This window comes from Lathamus discolor, chromosome 9, assembly GCF_037157495.1.
Source record: "Lathamus discolor isolate bLatDis1 chromosome 9, bLatDis1.hap1, whole genome shotgun sequence".
In the NCBI taxonomy this organism is placed as follows: Eukaryota; Metazoa; Chordata; class Aves; order Psittaciformes; family Psittacidae; genus Lathamus; species Lathamus discolor.
In genome coordinates, this window is record NC_088892.1 from 20664324 (window position 1) to 20685988 (window position 21665).

The 21665-nt window shown below is 42.6% G+C and overlaps 1 protein-coding gene across 1 annotated transcript in view; it reads left to right on the plus strand.

The window, feature by feature from the left end:
- The first annotated feature begins 2340 nt into the window (after positions 1–2340).
- Positions 2341–21665, plus strand: part of FGF13 (fibroblast growth factor 13) — a 110438-nt gene continuing 91113 nt past the window's right edge. Inside the window, exon 1 of the mRNA XM_065689645.1 lies at positions 2341–2506. Coding sequence (XP_065545717.1) covers positions 2341–2506 — 166 coding nt within the window. The remainder of the gene's footprint in view (positions 2507–21665) is intronic.

Below are 21665 nucleotides of genomic sequence, written 5' to 3' on the forward strand. Positions count from 1 at the left end.
GGTTTTAGCTCTTCCCTTCAGAACACTGACATCTATTAAGTTATCCATACATCATCCCAGCATTAAGGCTTTATTAGAGCTGTGGTTGCTAGGGTTTGCTCCAGATGTTGGTGCCTCTGAATACCTTCAAAACCAAGGCTCATTTACACTTGCTGACCTGGATTCTAGTAACCTAATGTGCTTTTGCTGATTTCAGCATGTTCTTCACTTACTAAAGGTGTGGTTCTCTGTGGTTTATTCACATTTAGCTAAAGCTGTGTGTAGGTAGTAAGATGAGCATGAAGGTGACTGGTAAAGGACTTATCTTCTCCACCTGTCTTAGTGAGCTTGCCCAAGATAGGGGTGCACCTACCTAATGATATCAGGTAACCATATTGATGGATGGAATCAGTCCATGGGGTTGGTTTGCAGAGCCTGCTGATCTTAAAGAAGGTGAGAAATCATAGCCAGTGCCAAATGGCACTGGTGGCTAGAACACCAGGTCCTTACACCATGCCTTTGGGTAACCACCAGTAGCTCTCCTTCTCCCCTGCAGACCCCGTTTAGCAGCTGCTAGCCTGATTTCTGGTTTGTTTAACTCCAAAGTGGCTTGAACCTTGTGGGTAATTCTCTGAGCTCCCACAGTGGAACAAGACTTCTCAAGAGGGACTGTCAGTATGTTTCATGAACGCATACATACCCTTCAAACAAGCCAGAGTAAAGCGAATGTTGTTAAGGGAGTAATTCTATGCCAATCCAGACCTTGTGCCCCTTGACTTGCTGCTCTGTTTTGAACCACTTGTGCTTTCCTATTATTGATTCACCTTTTCTAATACCATTTTATATGTGTTATCAGTGTGTGTTACTGTCGCTGCGTGTAATGAAGCAACAGCAGCTGAGGTATAAAGTGTCTCCTGCAGATTAATGAGGTCTTGAAAGGAGGCGATTGCCCACTGTGAAAACAGAAAACATCAACTTGAATTACGCATCACCTAGATACGACTCTTACTAGCACCAGCCTTGCTAGGAGAGAAAGAATCAAGTGCATGAAAGGAGGATGATATTTGTTTGAGGCGATTCATGGTTAAACCTGACTGGTTTTTATAGTTGTCGTACATTGGCAGATATCTAGGAAACAGTGGAATTGTCTGAATCAACAGCCAGCACTTCTAGAACCATATCAACTTACATAGTGCTAGTGCAGCCGTAGTTTTAGACTAGCTTGTCAATAGTTACTTTTCTGCTTGTTGGAGTTTTACTTTCCTAAGCCATGGAATATCTCTTTGTATTATTATTGTTTCATTGGGGGGGAGGTTGCTATAGAGTTGGAGACTCTCAGCTTGGTTTCGGCTGTGGTTTTCTAGCTCTGCATCACACTATAAATAACTAGCAGTGGTTAGAGACTGTCTTTGCTAAGAGAGTTTGATTTTCGTTCTTGGGAGACGATCTGTGCCTTAGAGCTGTAAGCTGAGGAATCTCACGATCTCTGTTATTAAAGCTTCCTTCTTTAGAGAGTGGAAAAGTGTTTCAGTTCTTTCTGGTAATGTAATACTTTGAGGTAGCTGGAGCTTTCTGTATGCTGTGTATTTTATCTGTTCACTGTTTAATAGCCTGACCCCATTCAGAAAACGTTTCGGACTGCGTAGCATTTGTATTATTAATGGCAGTATTGATTCCTCAGATCAACTTTAAAAAATGAGTTGGTGTTTTACAAGAAAGCCATCAAAAGGATTAATGTGCTTTCTCATTGTGCATCTATCCATTCTATTCTTCTATCCATTGAAAATGGTGATCAAGTCAAATGTCATTGGGTTATCATCCTGGCTCTAAGGAACTGGGTGTAATTATATATCCTGATACAGACATGTTCGTTTTACACTGGGGAATAGGTACACTGATGTTGTGTTACCTGCAGATGTGAAATGATTACTCCCTGATGTTAACGTGGAGATTGCCTATGGCTAGGCATTAAAAGCATGCTCTGTTTGCCTTTTTTTTTTTTTACCTTAATCTGCATGCAGAATAGATATAGGTGCTATAGGAGAATAAAGCAAAGACATGGGAGAGAACCTTGTTGCTTTCTGGAGCAGGATGTTATTCTACTCTTTATTAAAGCTGCATGAAAGAATATAAAGTGTTGTTGTACTTTTAGAAACAATGCTTCTCATAAACATGTTTTCCCCACCCTTCTGCCACCATGACTAAGATACTTGATACTTGAAATATTATTTGCCTTCCTATAAGCATTTCTTCCCCTCCTTTCTTTCCCCCTCCCCTGACATTATGTAGTTGATTTGATTCTCTAGATTGCTTTCCTCAAGCTCTAACTTGAGTTCATTTTGTTATGTGGTGACCACAGTTATGGATGACGCTCCCCCTGGCACACAGGAGTACATTATGTTACAGCAAGAATTGATCCAATCTGCGGAATTAAAGAAAAAAGAGTCCCCTTTTCGTGCTAAGTGTCACGAAATCTTCTGCTGCCCACTGAAGCAAGTGCACCTCAAAGAGAACACAGAGCCGGAAGGTTTGTGGCACTATGGATCCATGTTCTGTTTGTTCTTATGATTTTGAGTTTTCCATGTATGTCCCTAGAGTGTGCTGTGTGTTTTCCAGCCTGTGTCAGCGTAGCGCAACTGATGCAGGAAGCGTGATGCACTCCATGTCCCCCTTTGCTTGCCTGTTAGTGTCTGATTCAGCTATCACGGGACACTATAGTATAAGCCGTGTACGGTACCGTTCTAGACAAGAAGTGAAGCGACGCTGCTTTTACTTAAAGAAAGTCTGTTTGTTTCAGCTCTCATCATTACACACTGCCCTTTTTTTGGCTGCCAAAAGTTGCTTGCTACTGAAACAGCATCAATTCCTAGTTGGTTCTTTCCAGTAACATTTCTGAAGCTGCACTCTGCTGCAAACATGGCACTTAGGCTCAGATTCGGCTTGTCCCCAACACCTTTCACTCCATAAGGCTTCTGCATAGCGCTAGCGAATGCTCATGACAGCTGTACTTCAGCGAAGCAGGATGGAGTTTGTATGTCATGCACGCCTGGTTGCATTTTGGGAAATGAAATGCATGCAGAGCAGAAAACAATAAGTAGAATGTTTTCCTTTTCAGATAAAGCAAAGGTACGGTTTTTTCTAATGCTGTGTTTGCTCATATGAGATTATTAATGAGGTCTCTCCATCTTTAACTTGTGTACATAAGATGAAGCTATTTGAAATGATGTATTTTAATATTTTCTCTTGTTGTTCCACTTGTGTTTTACTCTACTGCCTCATATTGCACATGGTAAGCCTGCTACTTTTTGCATAAGCTGAAGTATCTGCCAAGACAAATAATGCTGCTGCTGGTAGATGTATTTTAAGATGAAATATTCAGGGCTGGATGCTGTCGCCACAATTGAGTCTGCAGGAATGGCAAAGTGAGAAGGTTGGAGTCCTTTCTCACATATCACTTGTGTTATTCTCTCTGTAATGACGGGCATCGGTTGCTGAGCTGTCACTATTAGCCCAAAATATTCCAGTCAATTACTTTCTCCCGTTACATACCCCAGATTTTGCATGAATGTTCTTTGCGATTCTGGGCAATCTGTGCCTTTTAAAATAAAACTGGTTTGTTACAATAGCATTTCTTTCTCTTCTCACCAGAAATAGCAAGTCTGACACAAACATGGGCGTAAGGTGTGGGGAGAAGGTTTTTGTTTCAGTGATGCTATAACTGAGTATTACAATTGGGTTTTGAAAACACTGAGTCTAATTCTCCTCTCGGTTCTGGGGCTGACTGGGTAGGAATTGTGATTTTGTAATTCTGAACTCAATAAACATGAAGGGGAACCCCACAGCACTCTTCTGGATTAGCGAATGTAACGAATTTCCTCCCATCCGTCAGGGTTCGTGTTGTTTATGAGCAAATTATGAGCCCGCAACTGTTCATATCAAGCTCTTCTAGGAAGACGATGACAGCTGAGTTACTAAAGGTGCTCAGCATCCTCGGGCAAGTGGTATCTGGTGAAATGAAAGATTCTATGTGAGCCATAAAAAGAAGGGCCCTAAACTTGGCATCATTGACTCATATGCTGTATTTCAGTGTTTCCTTCTGGTCATGTATAACTGCAGCAGAAGCTGATGGTTACTTCAGCAGAACTTACACTGGGAGCTGGATTCGTGCTGGGAACTTAGCTCTTAGCTAGGTCTGTTTGTTTTCAGTGAATGAATCAACACTTGACACACTAATGGCATGTCCAAGAGGAACAAGGGAAACGAAGGTATGCTGGGCCTTTTATCTCCTGGGGGAATGGTTTGGTCCAGTGTTGGGGAATTCAGGACCTGCTGGGAGAAGCTCGCAAGGTGCAGGCTCTAAGTGAAGACCTGCGGAGCATCAGTTCTGCTGTATTGTCGCCTGGAAGCCAACAGTTGCTCTTCTTAGATTCTCCATAAATCTACATACTGTCTGTCTCCAACAACAGCTGTGTTACTCCTTCCTTCATGGCATATGGTATTGTTCATCATTCTTACTGCAAATGTTCAGTTCTAAGAGGAAAGCTTTTCATCTTTTACTGTAGTGTACAAGGATGAATGCCTCTTCACCTTCCCCTTTTCACCCCTCCTTCTCTCCTCCAGGAATTTTGCATCCCTAGACAGGGCACAAGAAGCTATGGCTGTATTGAGTTGTCCCACAACCATCTGAGTTCATGGGAATTCATAGGGGTATCCATTTCTATTGCTGTGGAATTTCTCTATGTGTTAAAGATGCTGCCTCTGGCATGAGAGGGGAATTACATGTTTAGGAGTCCTTTTAGCCTCTGTTGCAGTATAAATTGTCTGGGTTGCATTGGTCTCTTTCTTTAGAGCCTGTGAATTGTCTGGCAATGGTGTTAGACCCACTGAATGAGCGGTGTGTATCAACCTCTGTGGTTTGTTACTGTGAAGCTCGAGAAATTCTGAGTGTGAAATGATTTGGTTGCTTTCAGTGCAACCACTAAAACAGTCTCTTAAAACTAATGGAGTGGCTGAAACAAACCCTACCTGAATACCTTCTAGGGGGAATCCAGCAGCTAACAGCTCAATTGCGCTGTGAGGATGGATGGAAATAAACGTTTAAACTTGTTACTATAGCATAATTTACACATATTCTTTTTTTAAGGTAAAATATGGTGACTAAGAAGCATTTAGGAAAGCTCCTGAGTGAGATGTCCTAATGGAAGTTTTATGGGAAGTCGCAGGCTTGAAAGACTGCAGAGAGTATAAAAACGTACTTTTTTTATCTGCTGAGTAATGGCATGGGAACACACAGTAAATCCTGCATGTTTCTAACTTTGCAACTCTTTGCCTAACTATTTCATTTAGATGATGGATTTCTTCCCTGCACTTTGTAACCACTTTCAATACAGGGTTAATGCTTGGGGAGCCTCATTTATCACTTCAGGATCTGAACCCCCTAGGCACGTATGGTGATACCAGGTAAAAGATCTTCCTGGCTTTTTGTAAGGGTGTCTGGGGTATGTTCTACTATTTGCTGAAAGGCTCAAATGCCGCCTCACTCTGGTATCTGAATCAGGTGGCCCATCATTTCTTGTATCTCAGGGGCATTTCTAAAAGCAAGAGAAGGAAAGAGAAAATTAGATCTATGTTTCCTAAATTAACCTGTCTTAGTGTCTTGTTCATCTCATGGCACCCTACCTGCCTCCTTGCAGTGTTCACAGCACCCATATACCTTATATACACCTTAGTAGAATAGGTCCAGGACCAATACATTTGATAACAACCTGGTGGACACATTAGGAGGTCCTTGGTCAAGTAACTATAGCAAGGACAGCCTTTTTTAAAGTGGTAGATGTGGAAGGAGGAGAAGAGTAGGAAATCACAGCAATATTATGTTGAGCAACCTGGTCTAGTGAAAGGTGACCTTGCCTATGGCAGGGGATTGGAACCAGATGAGCTTTAAGGTCGCTTCCAGCACAAACAATTCTATGATTCCCAAAATGTGGAATTTTCCACTTGGGTCCACAGCCAACAGAGTGATTGTGGTTCAGACAGGATGCTGCCTTTCTTAGTGCTGTGGGAAACCATGGCCTAAGTTAAAAGATGAGCTGCTGCTTTATTCTGCATCATTCCAGCACTGTTTTGTCAAAGCCATCCTACAGTTTACAATGCTGTGGATCCCTCCAATGCAATAAAACAAGCAGAGCTGACATCCTTACCTGGATGCTGGCTCCTGTGGGCATTGTGCATTGTTTACAGTTACATCCAAGCAGCAGCAAAAACACAGGGTGGTTTTGCAGCTTCCCTCAAGCCAGGAATGCACTGCTAGCAGGAGAAGGGCCAGCCGAAGTACATTTTGCAGCCATTTGTTCTCTTAAATAGTTTAAACATAAGCTGCTGCTATCTGGATAAAACACGGTTACATAAAGAGAAGTCTGCTTCTGGAAAACTAATTGGAGTTGTATTATTACATCCAGAGGAGGGAATAAAATGAGAGAAAAACACCCATTGGTTAGTCACAGCCACATAATCAGGAGTCTTGGCCTCTTGCCCACAGTTCTGTTTTCATAGGGGATCTTATTTAATTTCTTACATATACTGGGGGTAACATTTAGTCTCCCTGCAGGCATACATAACCCTTTTACACAGAAAAAGCAGACAAGCATGGCAAAAATATGTATTGGGGATGGGGAGAGGGGAATCTGGGGGAGCAGCTGGTAATGAAGAACGGCAGCTTTCCTCAACCAACAGCAACTCTGATTAGATAAAAAATGTTAAGGCTGCTAATAGGAAACAAGCAGCTTTGTGGTTGCCCTTGACAATGGCTGGCTTGTTATCTTCAGCCCCAGCAACGGGATGAGTGCAGAGCCAGCCCCAGGGGTGAGGAATAGGTAGGACATTTAAGCACAGGAGGTGGGAGGCTGGTTCTTCCACTTACTCCATGTGCACACGCTGCTTTGTCACCTGCAGAAAGTCAAAGCCTTTATGTTGTCACACTGAACATCCCTTTGGTGCTCCAAGAGCCGTGTCACCATTGATAGTACTGTTATTTGGCACTCTAATTATATACTTCTCTTCTAGACCAAATCAGTGCTATTAGCCCAGCTCCCTCAATTATGTTAATTCATGTGCATTTCTGCATTTTGGAATATAATGAGAAAAGGAAAGAAGAAGGGGGAGGAGAACCTGTATTTGAAATCATGGAGAACTGTGAGAGGCTTTTAAAGTTTACTTATTGTTCAGAGCTGAAAAGACTTTGTATTCCAGTGAGGGAATAATGGAGATGAGATGCGGGATATGGGTACAGCCGCCTGTGCCAGTTGTGTCTGAGATGTTCAGACGCAGCACACTTGGCTGTGAGACAGCAGTGAGGAGGTTCAGCATCTGTGCTGTGGGTGAATGCAACCTCAGATTTAATCTGGACCAGCAGCAGCCTGAAAGGGACTCACTGGTTTATTGAACAGGGGCTCTTACTAACCTACATGGTCCTATTTAGAGACTTCATTGGGGTTATGGTCTCTTGGTACTAAATTAATCACATTTCGTAATCTTCCATGGTGTGTTTCATCATGTCTTCTGCTTTTAGTGGAGGTGAAAAGTGAAGACTTGATATTCCATTTGCCAAGGCTCTTTCCAACAGGAGTATTTAACCCTTTCCTGCTGCAGCTAAGCTGTCTGGCCTGGAGCAGATCATCCCAAAGAGGGAAGCAGTAGGACAGGCAGTCTGCTATGGCCTAATTGGGCCCTGCAGCCCTCAGTGCCCTCATCATCACCCTTTCCCTCAGAAAAACCTTGTTCTGCACTCTGCTTTTGCCTGTACCTCTCAGGTCTTCCTGGGATGGAGCTTTGAGTAACCTGGTATAGTGGACCCCTGCTCATGGCAGAGAGACTGGAACTGGATGGTCTTTAAGGTCTGTTGCAGTCCAAACCATTCCATGATTCTATGTGGGAAACATGAAGCTTTCATCTTGCCTTGCTGCTGAGTCCTGGCACTGGCAAGAGGCAGCAGTGAGCAAAGCCTGAGCCTTGTCCACTACTAAATGGAAATAAGATCTAAATCCTGTTTGTCTGGGTACACAGGGAGCTGCTGCGGCTATGGGACCATATCTGTAGAGAGGGATGATCTAAATGGAGTGACATAGACCACAAAAGCTAAAGGTATGAAGCTGCCACTGTTACAATGGCTTTTTCCCCCCAGAGGGAAACCAACTTTCACTTGAGTGATTAAATGATAACCTTGTATTTCAGGGCATTGAGAGGCAGTGGTGACAACTGCACTCTTATTCTCTTCAGATGCTTAGTACATAAAGCAGAATAGCTCAGTCCTGTAAGGGGCTGAGCCCTCTTGCCCTGATCCTCCAAAGCCTTTAAGCACTTTATTAACTTTAAACGTGTGAGTGTCCCAGCAAAGTCAAAGGGGTTGGGATGTATTTAATGAGCTTACCCGAATTCAGCCTGGGCCTGGCTCGGGTACCGGCTCAGACAGTGCAAATCCAGAGTAATTCCACCAAAGTGCAAGATTTACTCAATATTTACTTGTCTACATATGAGAAACCCCCCTTATAAAGTTTAACTCGATTGCCTCTTTTCTTACTCCCAGAGGAGTTTGTATGGTCCTTATTGCCACTGCGATTCATGATTGAACTTGCATCTATCAGAGCACTCCGGTGCAGTAGGGAAATTGAATATTTCTCATTATAAAGAGGGAAGGGAGGAACTTGATGCTCAAACCTATTTGGGGATCTCATCAGCACTAGTAACAGTTAACACTCTCTGCTGCGTCAGCTGAGCACTAGGTCCCTGTTATCCTTGGAAGATTCTCGGTTGTGCCATTTCTCGCCGCGTGGGAATAGAGCAGGGTTGGGAATTCAGCCTTTTCCCATGGCCTAAAACAGAATCTGGGGGTTTAGTTTTTCTCTTGAGCAGTGGCTCTGTGGCAGCCTATGCTATGGCAACTGCTGGCTGCCCTCAGCCTCACCTCCCACCATGCGCTCAGGCCTTGATCCATGCTTTGGCAAGCTCCATCACCACGCACCTTTTGTCACCTCTTGATAAAAACCATCTCTTTTCAAGGTGCTGGATATGATTTGAAGATTAAGGTGGTGGTTCAGTGTTTGAATTCCTGAGCAGGAGGGGTCTAATTGTTGATGAAGCATTTCTATCAGCAGGTACTACAATGATGACGAAGTGTGTATTGAGGAAAGCATTCAAGGTTTGGAAGTCACCAAATGCAGCATTTCCATTGGCTCGCAAATCTCTTCTGCTCCTGAATTCCCATGTAACTGACCCGACACAGTGTGAGAGCTTTCCTTAGGGCTTTCCTTAGCTCCTGAGAGGCTGGAAGGTCAGTGTGTTACACACAGCTGTGATTCCTGCATCCCATTGATTTGCTTTGCTAATTCCTTTTAACTGATACACCTCCCATGTTATTCCTACCTACCTAGAAAATAGACCTTTTCACAAGTCTGTGGCTCTTGCTCTCAGCTGAACGTGCCCTGAAAGAAGGATTACAGCTGGAAGATCCTTCTCACTGGGTCTGCATATACCTCAGACCAGGGAATAGCATGCACACTTTTGTTTGTCAGGCTCAAATCTTCAATGTGCCTGGAGGACATGAAGATAAAACGTAAGGAATAAAGGGAGCCCAGGTACCCACTTTCCGATCAAAGAATGGGTTCAAACTTCACAGTGCCGCTGCTCTTCCCAGGCCAGCAGCTCACACAGGAGGAATTCAGCGCTGATGGAGCAATGATTACCCATTATACAGACCTGCCTTTCTGGGTGCCTGTCCTCACGAATTCATCAAGCGGGTGCTCCCAAGTCTGTAGGTAATAGATACGCCAGAAGAGGCACTGACAGTCCTCACAGTATTTTATCCGTTACCTCACATGGCCACAAGTAACAAACTGGAACTGGTTTGGTGAACTGGGTTTTCCTGATGCAGAAGCTCGAAGGTACAGCTGTAATTGTGAGCTGTGCAGTCAGTCAGCCCAATTTGCACTCCCTGCCTCCAGAGAAGTTTAAGTACATAATGGCCTTGGGAGCAGTTGTAGCACTTTTATATGAAGACAATGGGGTTTAATTCTTAAGTTGGAGCTGGCCTCACCACTGAACAGGTCGTGGCAACCTAAAGAGAGCTCTTATCTCCCATCTTACATGCCTGGTCTTGCAGCAAATCTTTTATCTATGCTTTTTGCTATTTAGCTCTTAGACTAAATACTCACTATGGAGACAGTACCTGGCACTTGTCTGAAGTAGGACATTTAGACCAAATGAGTCACACTGATACTCTTATCTCATCTCATCTGTAAAGGGCTCTCTGAGAGCTTCATAGTGCTCCTTGTATGGAGGAGGACCTTTGTCTTGCTACTTTTGCATTCCATGACTCTCCTGAGAAAGCAGCAGCCTTTGCTCTTCTATCTGTCCTCATTTTTAATGAGAAGATGTAGTTCTTTATTAATAATGAAGGTTTTCCTTTGTATCTTATTCAGCTTCATGGCCCATCATAATTATTGCAAGACCCTTTATCAGTGGTAATATCCATAGTATTTAAACACTGGCCTTTGGGTTGAGAGCGTGCCAAATTTTTCATGCCGGTTAGGTAAGGACAACTCTGGAAACAAGGAGTTGTTAAACTTTCAGCTATCCCTGGGAAGTTGTTTCCTTTCCTGAGACAATCACTTACAAAAGCACTTATTCATGCCTACATAGTGCAGCGGAGCATGCTGCAGAGATCCCCTAGCTACCGTCCCACTGCAGCCCAGTACGGCACCATGCAATGGTGTTAGTTATCACAGGGATAAGTAGCTTGAGTAACACACAGCATTATGTTGCCACATCCTATGGTTTCCAGTGCCAGGGTTAGCTCAGCCCATGTCTAACCCAGGGAATTTTGCTCTTCATTCCATCAGCAGAATGGGCCATCAGCAGCTGAGGGTGCAAAAGTGAAGCCACAACAAGCACCAGGGTTCATCTGGAAGAGGAACTCAGTCTTACTTGGAGCTCTGTGTGCTCCCTCCACTCTTGTGTTCTTCTCTCATGCTTCTCCTTGTTCTGGACATTGCTCTGTCGGGGCTGTGGATGCTTGCAGAAGAAAGCAGAGCCTTTAATTTCAAACCCATAATGAGCACGCGATGCAGCCATTTGCGCTGGTGTTCCTTTATGAGGTTTCTTTTTAAGCAGCGGTAGTACTTTTGTCTCTGTTTTTCATGCTTTTCCAAATATCCTCACCTGTAAAGCTAAAGAAACTGAAAAAGCTTTACCCAGACTTCAGTAGGCACAACAGAAGTGTGAGGATTGCAAAAAGCCAGTTTTCCTTAGAGAAAATGACTGAATGCTTCTTCAGTAGTATCTGAGTATTTAGGAAATAGGGCCCAGACTGTTTCATATTCGGTTCTTTCCCCACTGTTATCTATGGACAGAGATTTCCTGCTGTGCACAAGCTCTTTCAGTTTGCTTTTATGCTTAAAAAAAAAACCACCCCAGCTTTTGTAGTACAGTGCAAAATACCTGCGCATCTTTTAAGCCAGCTCTTGTCCTCCAGGTCCTCTTGCCCAAGTACTATCAAGCAGTGGTGTTCAGGAAGACTGAATGGGTAATTGATGAGTATGGATCCCAGTGTGCATGTTTGCTTCTTTCTACCATGTGTTTGAAAACACTGAGATCTTTTTTACTGGATGACTGAGGTTGCAAAGAGGTAGGTTAAATCCTAAAGAGTACAAGGGACATATACCTGCAAAGCTTCTGACCTGCAGATGTGTATCCAGCGCATGGCTGTGCATCCTCTTGAAGTGACACAATGTTCCTTGAACTCCTGCTGTGAAGAAAATGATGATGCATTTTGGTAATGAGGAGAAATCTTTTCTCAAGCATCTTGGATGCTCCTGATCCGAACCTGTCTTTCGTAGTTTTCAAGTGTGTTAAATAATTCTTATGTGTCGATTCAGCAAGGAAAAAACCTGAGGAATATATGCAACTTACTGCACGAAAAGTCTTTAGGTACCGGCTGTCTTTCATGCTCGACATTTCTATGTCACAAAACAGTCCCTTCTAGAAAGGTTATTGGTGTAGCTGTGTAAGTCCTCACTGTTCTACACTATCTGACCAAATTTAGCTTAGCAACAGGACAAAGATCTAAGGGCCACCCTTCAGATCATCGATGTCATTAAGGCAGATTGTAATTTGTTTTGTGTGGCCCTTGGCATAAAGAAGTCAGAAGAGCACCGTGTATAGGGCAGTGATTGAGTGCAGCGTTATGCAAATATCTGAGCGTCTTGACTGTTTTGCTGGAGCCCCATGCAGAAGACAAATGAAGTGGCACACCCTGCTTCCTCTTAATTGCTCTGATGGAGGTTTGTCTTTCTTAACAAATACTTTCCAAAGAGAACAGCTTAAACGTTCTCCTTATGCTTAGTTTTTATTGTCCTGTCTCAGGGTCCTTTTTTTCCTTGTGTCTTGTGGAAGCAGCACAATTCATTGCTCAGCTGTGTTCTTGCAACCTTTATGAGAAGATTTGAGGCTTAAGTCTTCATGGATGCAATTGGTTTGGAAGCTTTACCAGCTTTGACTTTAACGCTGTAAAGACAGATGGGGCTGCAGAAAAAGAGTCAGCCATGAAGACCATCTGCAGGACAGGAATCTGTGACTGCAGCGAATGTGGTGCTCAGCTCTCTCTCTTGGAAAAGGCTTTAGCAGCACAAACCCCATTTGTGGTGACTGTCAGTGTCTCTAAACCTGCTTTTCCTCTCAACAATCGTATGGGCTTTCATTTCTGTAGCAGGTGATGCCAAATACGACACTTAATTACAAAAGCTGTTAAAAATGTAGTTCATTGCAGTTGGGCACCGTGTTTCTCTTCCTCTCCAACTCCAGATTGAGCCAGTAGTTGAAGACCGAGTTTTGCTCTCTAGGTGCTTCTACCCCGGTGAGTACAATCATTCTCTTATTTCAGGCAAGTGGCAAAGCTGACATAAATATTGCTTGTGTCTCTCAGGTTAGTAGTAGAAAACATCTAAGCTGTACATAGGATGTTCCCTTCTGAAAAGCTATCAGCATTAACGCAGTGGAGTTCCTTTAGGTTGGCTTTTTTATGATAAATTTAGATTAAATACCCTGTGAAACAGTAGTAAGCAAAAATCTGGATGGGACTTGAGCTGCCAGATGCAAGCAAGTGGCTTCTTAAATCATCAATGTAAAAAATGGCGACAAACTTTGCCTGGTTTTGTACTAGTAAGAAAGGTGCATGTTCAGGAAATGACAATTTTCACTACAAAGAATTTAATGTAGTCCTTTTAAATGTGCACTGAAATGTACAGTCAGTACGATGCGGTTCTGGATGCATTTAAAAAGCACAGTGCTGGTTATTTGCAAGTTGAGGGAAGCTCTGAGTCAAAACAAGCTTTCCTGCTGGTGTTGAAGAACACATTCTTCATGCTATGCAATTGCTGCTCAAGTGGAAGCTACATATGCTCTAAAATCAGATGCCCTGCTTCAAAAACACCTTTGCCCCTTGTCTGTTATTTGGGAAGGAAACTACCAAGTAAGTTGTTTAAAATCACTTGTCTGCCAGGTTGCTGAGCAAGCCACCTTCCAGGTATGCTGATGGGCCTTGAGGAAGACTAAGCACGTTGCCAAAAGCTTCCTGAATTAATGTGGACTCCTCCTCCTAAAGAGTGATGATCTTCTAACCAAAAATGAATACGTTGCTTTAAAGGATGGCGATTTCTCCTGCAAAGATTCTTCTTGGCTGCTTGTCATTTGGCACACTTGAGTACCTGCTTTCCTAAGGATGCCTGTTCTATGTGTATATAATATTGCCTCCAAATTCAGAATACAGAACGTTCTTCAGGGCATAACGCTTGGCTTATGCAGACTAATACCATTGAGAACCCTGAGAACCCTGGTGAGTTGATAGGTCATGTCTGCAGAAGACACTTTTGAAGATAAATGTACTTTCCATTTGCTAAAACCCACTTCAATTCCCCACTCCTATTGATTTTAATTTGAAAGCAAGTTACAAGTAAGTCTGGATTAATCCGCAGGATAAAAGATGGGTGGAATAAGGTGGCAAACAGTGATAAGAAAATGGGTATAAAATGCAGCAAGGAGGAGAGGGCTGGTTTTTAACCATAAAGCATCATGGTTCTGAGGAGGAGAGGCTGAAATGGGAGAAAGTGGATCTGATGACAGGGAAGAAAAACCCTCAAGGGGAGCGATTAAGAAGCTGGTGGCATGGACGGAGAGCAGGGTGCTTTTGGCTGAGCTTGGTGGCTGCAGGTGAGATCAGAAACTGAAAGCAAGAGGGATCTCTGAGCTCCGGTGGAGTTAGAAATCTACTGCGTTAGAGAGAAGGTGGAAGGCTCTTCTGGATGGAAACTTGAAAGTGAGAGAAGAGAGCTGGAGAGGGCAGAGCTCTCCAAAGACAAACAGATTAGTTACTCAGCTACAGTTCTGTTATGAGCAACATCATCTCTATTATGCCAACACTGTTAGAGATCCATGGTCTGTTCTCCTTGGGTTGTTCTGCCTCACCCTGTGAAGATCAGACACCATGAGCTGACCAGCCAGATGTGCAAAGCACAGCAGCTTCTTCTCTAACTCCATGTCCACAGCTCTGTCCATACCATCATACTGTGAAACCATTTAATAATCTAAACAGTGGATTCCAATCACACAGATAGTTGTCCACATCCTCAACTTAGGTGTATTTAATGACGTACACAGACTTCTGTAGGATCCTGCCAATTTATATCTGATCAAACGTATTTATGGGCAGATTCTTTAATTTGCACATGCAAATAGAAACCTGTTCATAATTGCTCATCCAAGAGACTAACTGAGGCAAATCACAGGGTGACACTACGACAGTTTGCTCTTGATATAATCTCTCCTATAGCAGAATTTTACTGCCTCCACAGAATTGAAAAGGTGCCTTTTAAAAGCTAATGTCTCAAAGGACATAGTGAAAAAACCCAAAACAAAAAGGTAACAAACCCAACGCTCCTGCCAGTTGATTATTTCTTTTTAGGGGTTTTATTGCCAAATTTTAAAGTCAGCTACTTTCCAACAGAATGATGTTGAGGTGGATGCTTGCTGACATTCCTCTTTGTAAGTCCTTGGCCAGGCTCTTCATGTATCAGTGAAATTGGAATTTGCTCGTCCTAGGATGGATGAGGAGAGAGTGGTAGTTGGCTTCAGGTCAAGTTACTGTCTGAGTTCTGTAATACATCCCCAAGGATCTCATCACGTACCTTTGAAAGGCACCAGTGACTTAACTTGGTGCTGCAGAGGAGTTCTATATTTAGCTCTCCTCTCTTACAGGAGCTGTTTCTTATTCAGGTGCCAAACTCTCTGCCTGCGTGCCTTGTTTTATTTCTAGCAATCTCTCTGTATAACCTGTGTTTCATGAGCCATTCTGTTTCCCTCTGGGTTGATGTCTGAGCTCAATCTGTTGTTGCTCTGAAGAAGTCTATCTTCCCTCTTGTTTAGTTTAAGGGAAAGGATTCTGGCTGGGAGGCAGGAGGAGCAGCCAGTAAAACACTGTCAGCTTTTCAGTCTCCTGGAGTTGATGTCTATGATGAACACTTACTTTTAAGCACACAGATCTTTAGGACTATTTGTTTTTATAATCTAGAAGTCAAGGTTTATAAGGAAAACACGCAAATCTAAACTCCCACACCAGATTTCCCAAGAGACTTCTATTGCTGTGCATTGGTTAGAAAGGAAACTTTAGTTAAAAGGTTCAGTTGCACTACTTTGATTTAGGCTGGGACTCCAGGGAAGAATCAAAACAGATCGGTTCCTGCTGTTGGAAGTTTGAGCAAACTCACAAACAGTTTAGGGCTTCTATATGGTCTTTAAAAATCTAGTGGTGATGATGTTAGAGTATGGGAGATTTGATGTCTGCTTTCTCCATCATCGTACCAACAAGACTTGCTATTTCTTATGTCATAAAATTGTTCAAATTGGCATTCTCCTATTGGAAGTCAATGGATCTTGGAGCTGTGAAGTGGAGAGATTGCAGGGGTGGACCGAGTATGGCCTGAAAATTGGCTCCTAATGCTTGCTTCCAACTTCTTGGGAGACTAAATACTCAAGGTTGATTTTATATGTAGTGCTGCCAAATGTTCTAGGAATCCTCTGCCACTCCATTAAGCTTAGCTGCAGTGAAGGTCCCATAAAGAACAAGTGATAATCGCTCTGCCTGCTTCAGCTACTCCTAATAGCCCTTCTGCTCAGCAGTATATTAAAAAACAAGTGAGAGGGGAGAAGAAATCCATATACACAAAGCTGAGAGATCTTATATAGAATTATGTCTTCTGCAGCTTTTAAGAGTCTCTATAACACGGGCCTTGCAGACTTGCATTTAAACAAATGTGGTTCACCAGAAAAGGGGTGTGACTATGCAAATGTGCCACATAGTTGAATGGGTCACATTTCATTATCAGCTTGGCAGTGCATAAATTGATTAATGCCATTTGGGGTCTAAATTAAGCCAAGAAAATGCTTTTAACTTTTCTTCTCAAAGTGGTTTTTTTCTTTCTTCTGTATTGTTTTTGGTCGAATTTTATGGATTCCCTGCTCTGCTTTTGAGCTGGGAGATCTGAAATAGGGACTTGAAACAACCTGACACTAGACTGGCTTTAAAATCTGTGTTCTTCAATGGTGGCTGGCTATGAGAGGACTTTGGGATGTGCACAGTCTCAATCGCTTTTATTAACTGTACTTCCTGAGCTCCTCTCTGCTGAGGAAATTCCTAGTTTAGGGGACATATACCCAGGAGCCATCATCCATATTTAATGTTAATGTGGGATCAGGTTAATGCTTCCTCTGTAACCATGTGAAAGTCTCCCAAGCAGTTGCAGGAGTGTTTACTGGAGTGCTCCCGTGTGGACCTCTCCTTTCATAGTTTATAGAGGTTCCTCATTATAAGCCATCTCATGCTCCATTTTCTATAATTAACAAGTAGGGAAATAGTCTTGTAAAATTGTTGTAAACCTTTACTTCTCTCTTAAAGATTGTTCTGAAACCTCATATAGCAACATCTCTTACCGGGTATCTGTCTTCTTCGACAGGACAGCTTGAATTGAGTACACGTGAGTTTTTCCAACATGATGGAGAAAACTATTGGAATATTAGAGAAAGGTGTAGTTTGGGCATGAGTCAGGGCTTCGGATATTCAGGATTCACAATCCATAGATTGTTTGTCCATCTCAACAAATGAGCTGACAGCTCAGATAGCTCAATCGTTTGCCATGTCCTCTCAGGGTAACCCTGTGATGCCATTTCACTTGTTGCAGTTGGTTGAGGGCAAAGAAGTGAAGTGTAATACATGTATTATGTTCAATGCGGGCTGCTCAGTGTTTTTCACACTCTGTGTAGGAGGATTCCATCTGCGTTATTTTTAAAAGCCATTTATTCTAATAGTTGATCCAGAAGTCTACTTTCTTATGTCCTCTACCCAGAGATGTATCTTTCCTCAGACTAAAAAGTATTTTTCCGGGTCAAAATGTCACATTTTCCCCTGAGAAAAATTCTTCCACCTGGAGACTGAAATTAGGAAAAGCAGTGAAATCTCTGGGTCTTTTTCACTGTTAACAAATAATCATCTCGTATGTAAAGCATGGCCAAAATTTATGTTTCCATACACATTTCCAATCAGTCAGTTCAAGTTCTGTTGCATATAAGCAAATGAAGGTGAAGACCTTCTCTAAAGTCTCTCCTGCTCATACCACTACAGAGTGTGTTCACTTGGATGGTGTTTGGCAAAGGGAAGGGCATCAATGAAAAATATAGTTACTGAGCACAAACTGTAAGCAAAGGGCTGGCTGGGAAGTTAAAGTATGTAGGGAAATCCAAAACCAGTGTAACTCGTGTGGTTTACAGTAGCTGTATTTCCTCCTTGATTGCTGAGTTTGTGGGCTAGAAGATCAATGAGCAGAAACAGTAGCATGCATCCTCTTCACATAGAAGAGACTGTTGTGCTTACTGGCATAGTTTTGGCTTTAGAAGATTCAAAGCTCATTGACTGGGTAAGCCACCCTGCAACATTAATTGCTGTTGTCCCAGGACAATGTGTTTCATTTAAGGATGTAATTTCATTGAAGTAATAGACCTGGTTTTCACTTGTACTAGGTCATTCACACATTTTGATGATTGGAAGGAGCCTTCAGTTATTAAGAGTGTTACGTAACCTTTTAGTTCCCTTTGCACTAAGGGCAAATGAAAGTCAGGTGTAATTGGCTTGTGTGCTTCCTTAATAATTAACAAATAGATGAAATAGCTTCAGACTGTCTTGAGATTTTTTCCTGTAGCCTCTATACTATAATTAAGTCTATTAGTGTTGAATAATGGGAGAGCCAGGAGTATGATGTTCTTTCACATAGTGAATGAAGGAAAATGTCAGTGCAGAAGCCAGATTAGATATTCTGCAGAGTAGCTCCAATTGTTCTTCATGGCAAAGTTGCTTGATTAGGCCAATTAGTGCAGAGGTGTTATGACTAGGGGTAAAACGTGGTGAATAGTGTCACATTTCTAATAAGTACTGCGAGTTCGTGTCTCCTGTTAAGCAATGGGTGGCAGGAATTCAACAATGAGAAAAGGTCTTTTTGTGCATGAATTGTATATGATTTGAGCAGCATTGTGCATAGAAGAGTGCTACAGCAGGAAGCGTGGAACTAACCTCACCCTCTAAGCGCAGTAGCAGGTTTTCTACTTGGATTTCAGGCCTGAGAAGATTAGGGTTTTCTGAGTTGCAAGTGGGCTGCCGTGACTCAAGGCAGAAGTGCCATTAGATCACCTGGATAATGGAGGCCACAGAATCTCTTCCAGGCTTTGGTATTAAGCTCAGCACTTTGTTTGACTCAAATATATCTCTTTGAAAGTCACTTCATCTTCCAAGATTGCACCATCTTCTTGGTGATCTGTTTTCTTCTCAGAAGAGAAAAATGGTTGATGCAATCATCCTCACCTACCATAAATTTTCCTTTATCTTCTCCATATTCTGACTGTATTTTCTAGATAGGGTAGGTATATTTAAAGAAAAGCACAGATTTTCATAAAAGTAGACACACAATAGCGTGGGATGTTAATGGCAAATTGGTCTGTGGGGAGTTCTGTAGGAGAGAATTTGTACACAAGGACAGTGTGTACACTGATGATAGGTGGGGTGGCAGGGCAGCTTCCCCATCCACAGGGAAGGCGTTCAGTCTTTGGGCCAGGTCTGGTAGTGCCCTTGGAGAGCTCCCCTAAGTAGCAGTCTAGGTTTGGCATGGGTTTTTTTAATGAAGTTTGCTCCAAAAGCATTCAGGGCTCAGTAGGGAATTATTTCCAGCTAATTCATGAACCTAAATTTGGAAAATGCTTGTCAGGGGATTTCAAACCCATTCATTTGTCTGCAGAGGTCTGTTGGCAGAAGCGATGTGCTAGGAAATGCTCAAGGGGTGGTTTTGTTAGTGGGGTGCTCCCATGCCGAGGCATCTAGAGAAAGAGACGGACCTGTCCTTCAGTCAGGGCTGAAGTGTTTCTTGACACCCAAGGGACTGAGTAAACCAAGGCTGCTCTTTTCTGGAAAGAAGCCATTCATAAATTGAATTTCAAGTATGTGTCATTTTTTATTTTTCCTCTTCCCTTCTCCTCCACTTTAAAAGTAGATAAATACAGTGGAGGGAATGGGAATTATATATAAAATTAATGCTTTGAAAATGTTCCTCTAAGTCAGAGAGCAAAGCTATCAGCAGGCTTTCCCTGGTGGCTTCTCAAGCTCTGGTCTTACCTACCTTATAATTTGAAGATTGTCCTGTCTCCAAGGTCAGAATCATGCTCTTTATGATTATGGACCACCATATGTGCAGGGAATGTTATCAGAGTGCTGTGGCCCTCAAAATCTCCTGTAGGTTTGCCCAGAAGAGGCATTTCTTGTCTCCTCCGAGTCTCTTGTCTTGATAGAATCATAGAATGGTTTGGGTTGGAAAACACCTGAGGATCATCCCATTCCAACCTTGTGCCATGGGCAGGGACACCATCCATTACACCAGGTTGCTCAAGGCCCTGTCCAACCTGTCCTTGCTATTCTCTTTGCTGCGCATCTCTGGCATGTGAAAAGGCTTAACCTTTGCATTGCTCTAATTGCCCTAGGAGAGATCTCCTAAGCAACCAAATTGCATTTAGATCATGGTTATGTAGGATGCGAAGGTGGGGAGGGTTGCAGAAAGAGGCCTCATATGTTTCAGATTTAATGGTATGGTGAATTACTAATTGGAGCGCTGTAATTAAAGATGGGTAATCAAAGCAAGGAATCACGCACATTTACAAAGTGTTATTACTGCCTTTGTTATCAAATACAATTTTTATGTTGGCAAATTGTAAGGTGATTAACAATTCACTCTAAAATTACACCGCTTTGAAACCCCTAATCTGCACAAAATAACTGGCATAAGTGAACATATGTATGTAGAAGGCTAGAGGAAGGGTGGTACAGCTAGTGAGCAGGTAAGGAAATTGCTTTGTAAAGCCATTTTAATAAAGCAACAGGAAATAGTCTTACCAGGGCTCCTAAAGCAGCGGCATACGCTATGATTGGTCTAATCATGTAAAATATTGATCACTAAGAACCTTTAGCTATAAGGAGACAGTCAAGTTAGAGAAACATGCACTAAACACATGAAATTCCTATTTCAACAGGCTGATTATGGAGCAGGACTTCAAGAGGAAGGGAAAAGAAAAATAGGGAGACATTGAAGTTTGGTTAGCAGGAGAAATATTGCTTGAGCTGGTTCAGATTATTCATACTGGGACACAGCGGCATTTTGTCACTAAAAAATGTCTTGATTAATAATACAGAAAAATAGGGTTTCGTTTTACAAATGGTGCTGAACTAAGAGGCAAGCAGATAATGAGAAACAATTTAATCTGATACATGAGGAGGATTAATTTTGAGTACCTGGGATGTATTAGGGCAGCACAGCTCAATGTAGATAAATGGAAGACAATAAGCTTAGGAGTAAAGAACTCCATAGTAATGACTGTTCCGATAGATGCTGCAGTGAGCTGACTCAGGGAAAGAAATAAGCTCCTGGAGAAAAATTGCCTATTCAGCAGCAAAGCCAAAGAGGAGAAATGGGATATTGAACTGCTGCTGCTGAACAGGAATAGTAGAGGATGTGGAACACTGGATAGCGCTCACCAGCGCACTGTAAATCTGGTGGTGGGAAAGCAAAGGGCAGAATGCAGAGGGAAATGCAGCTGACATGGACAGAAATGGTCCGCAAGGTTCAGAAATCAGTGCAAAAAACCAAAATCCTGGTTTTGAGAGCAGCAAAATGCAGGGCATTTGCACAGGACATACAGATATTTTCCCACCAATGGAAGTGGAGGTTTTGATTCACGCTATTTGCTGTTCGTATGTTCATGAAATTCAGAGCAAAACTGGGGAAGCAGCTGATGGAAATGTCCATAGAGAACCCTGCGGGGTTAAAGGGAGAAGCCCACCCTGTGGAGCAGAGCTCTCCTGAGAGCTCACCTCTTTGGCGTCATAGGAGTGAATGTATGAGAATATGATGGAAGGAACCAAGGTACAAGGCTCAGAAGAGAGGTAAATATAGTCTATGCTATGGCAAACTTACGGGAGCCTTGCTATTCCTCTGTCCCCTCTGCTTTGTTTGGCCTTCAGTGGTTTTATTTTTCCTCTTGTTTTAGAATGTATTGCT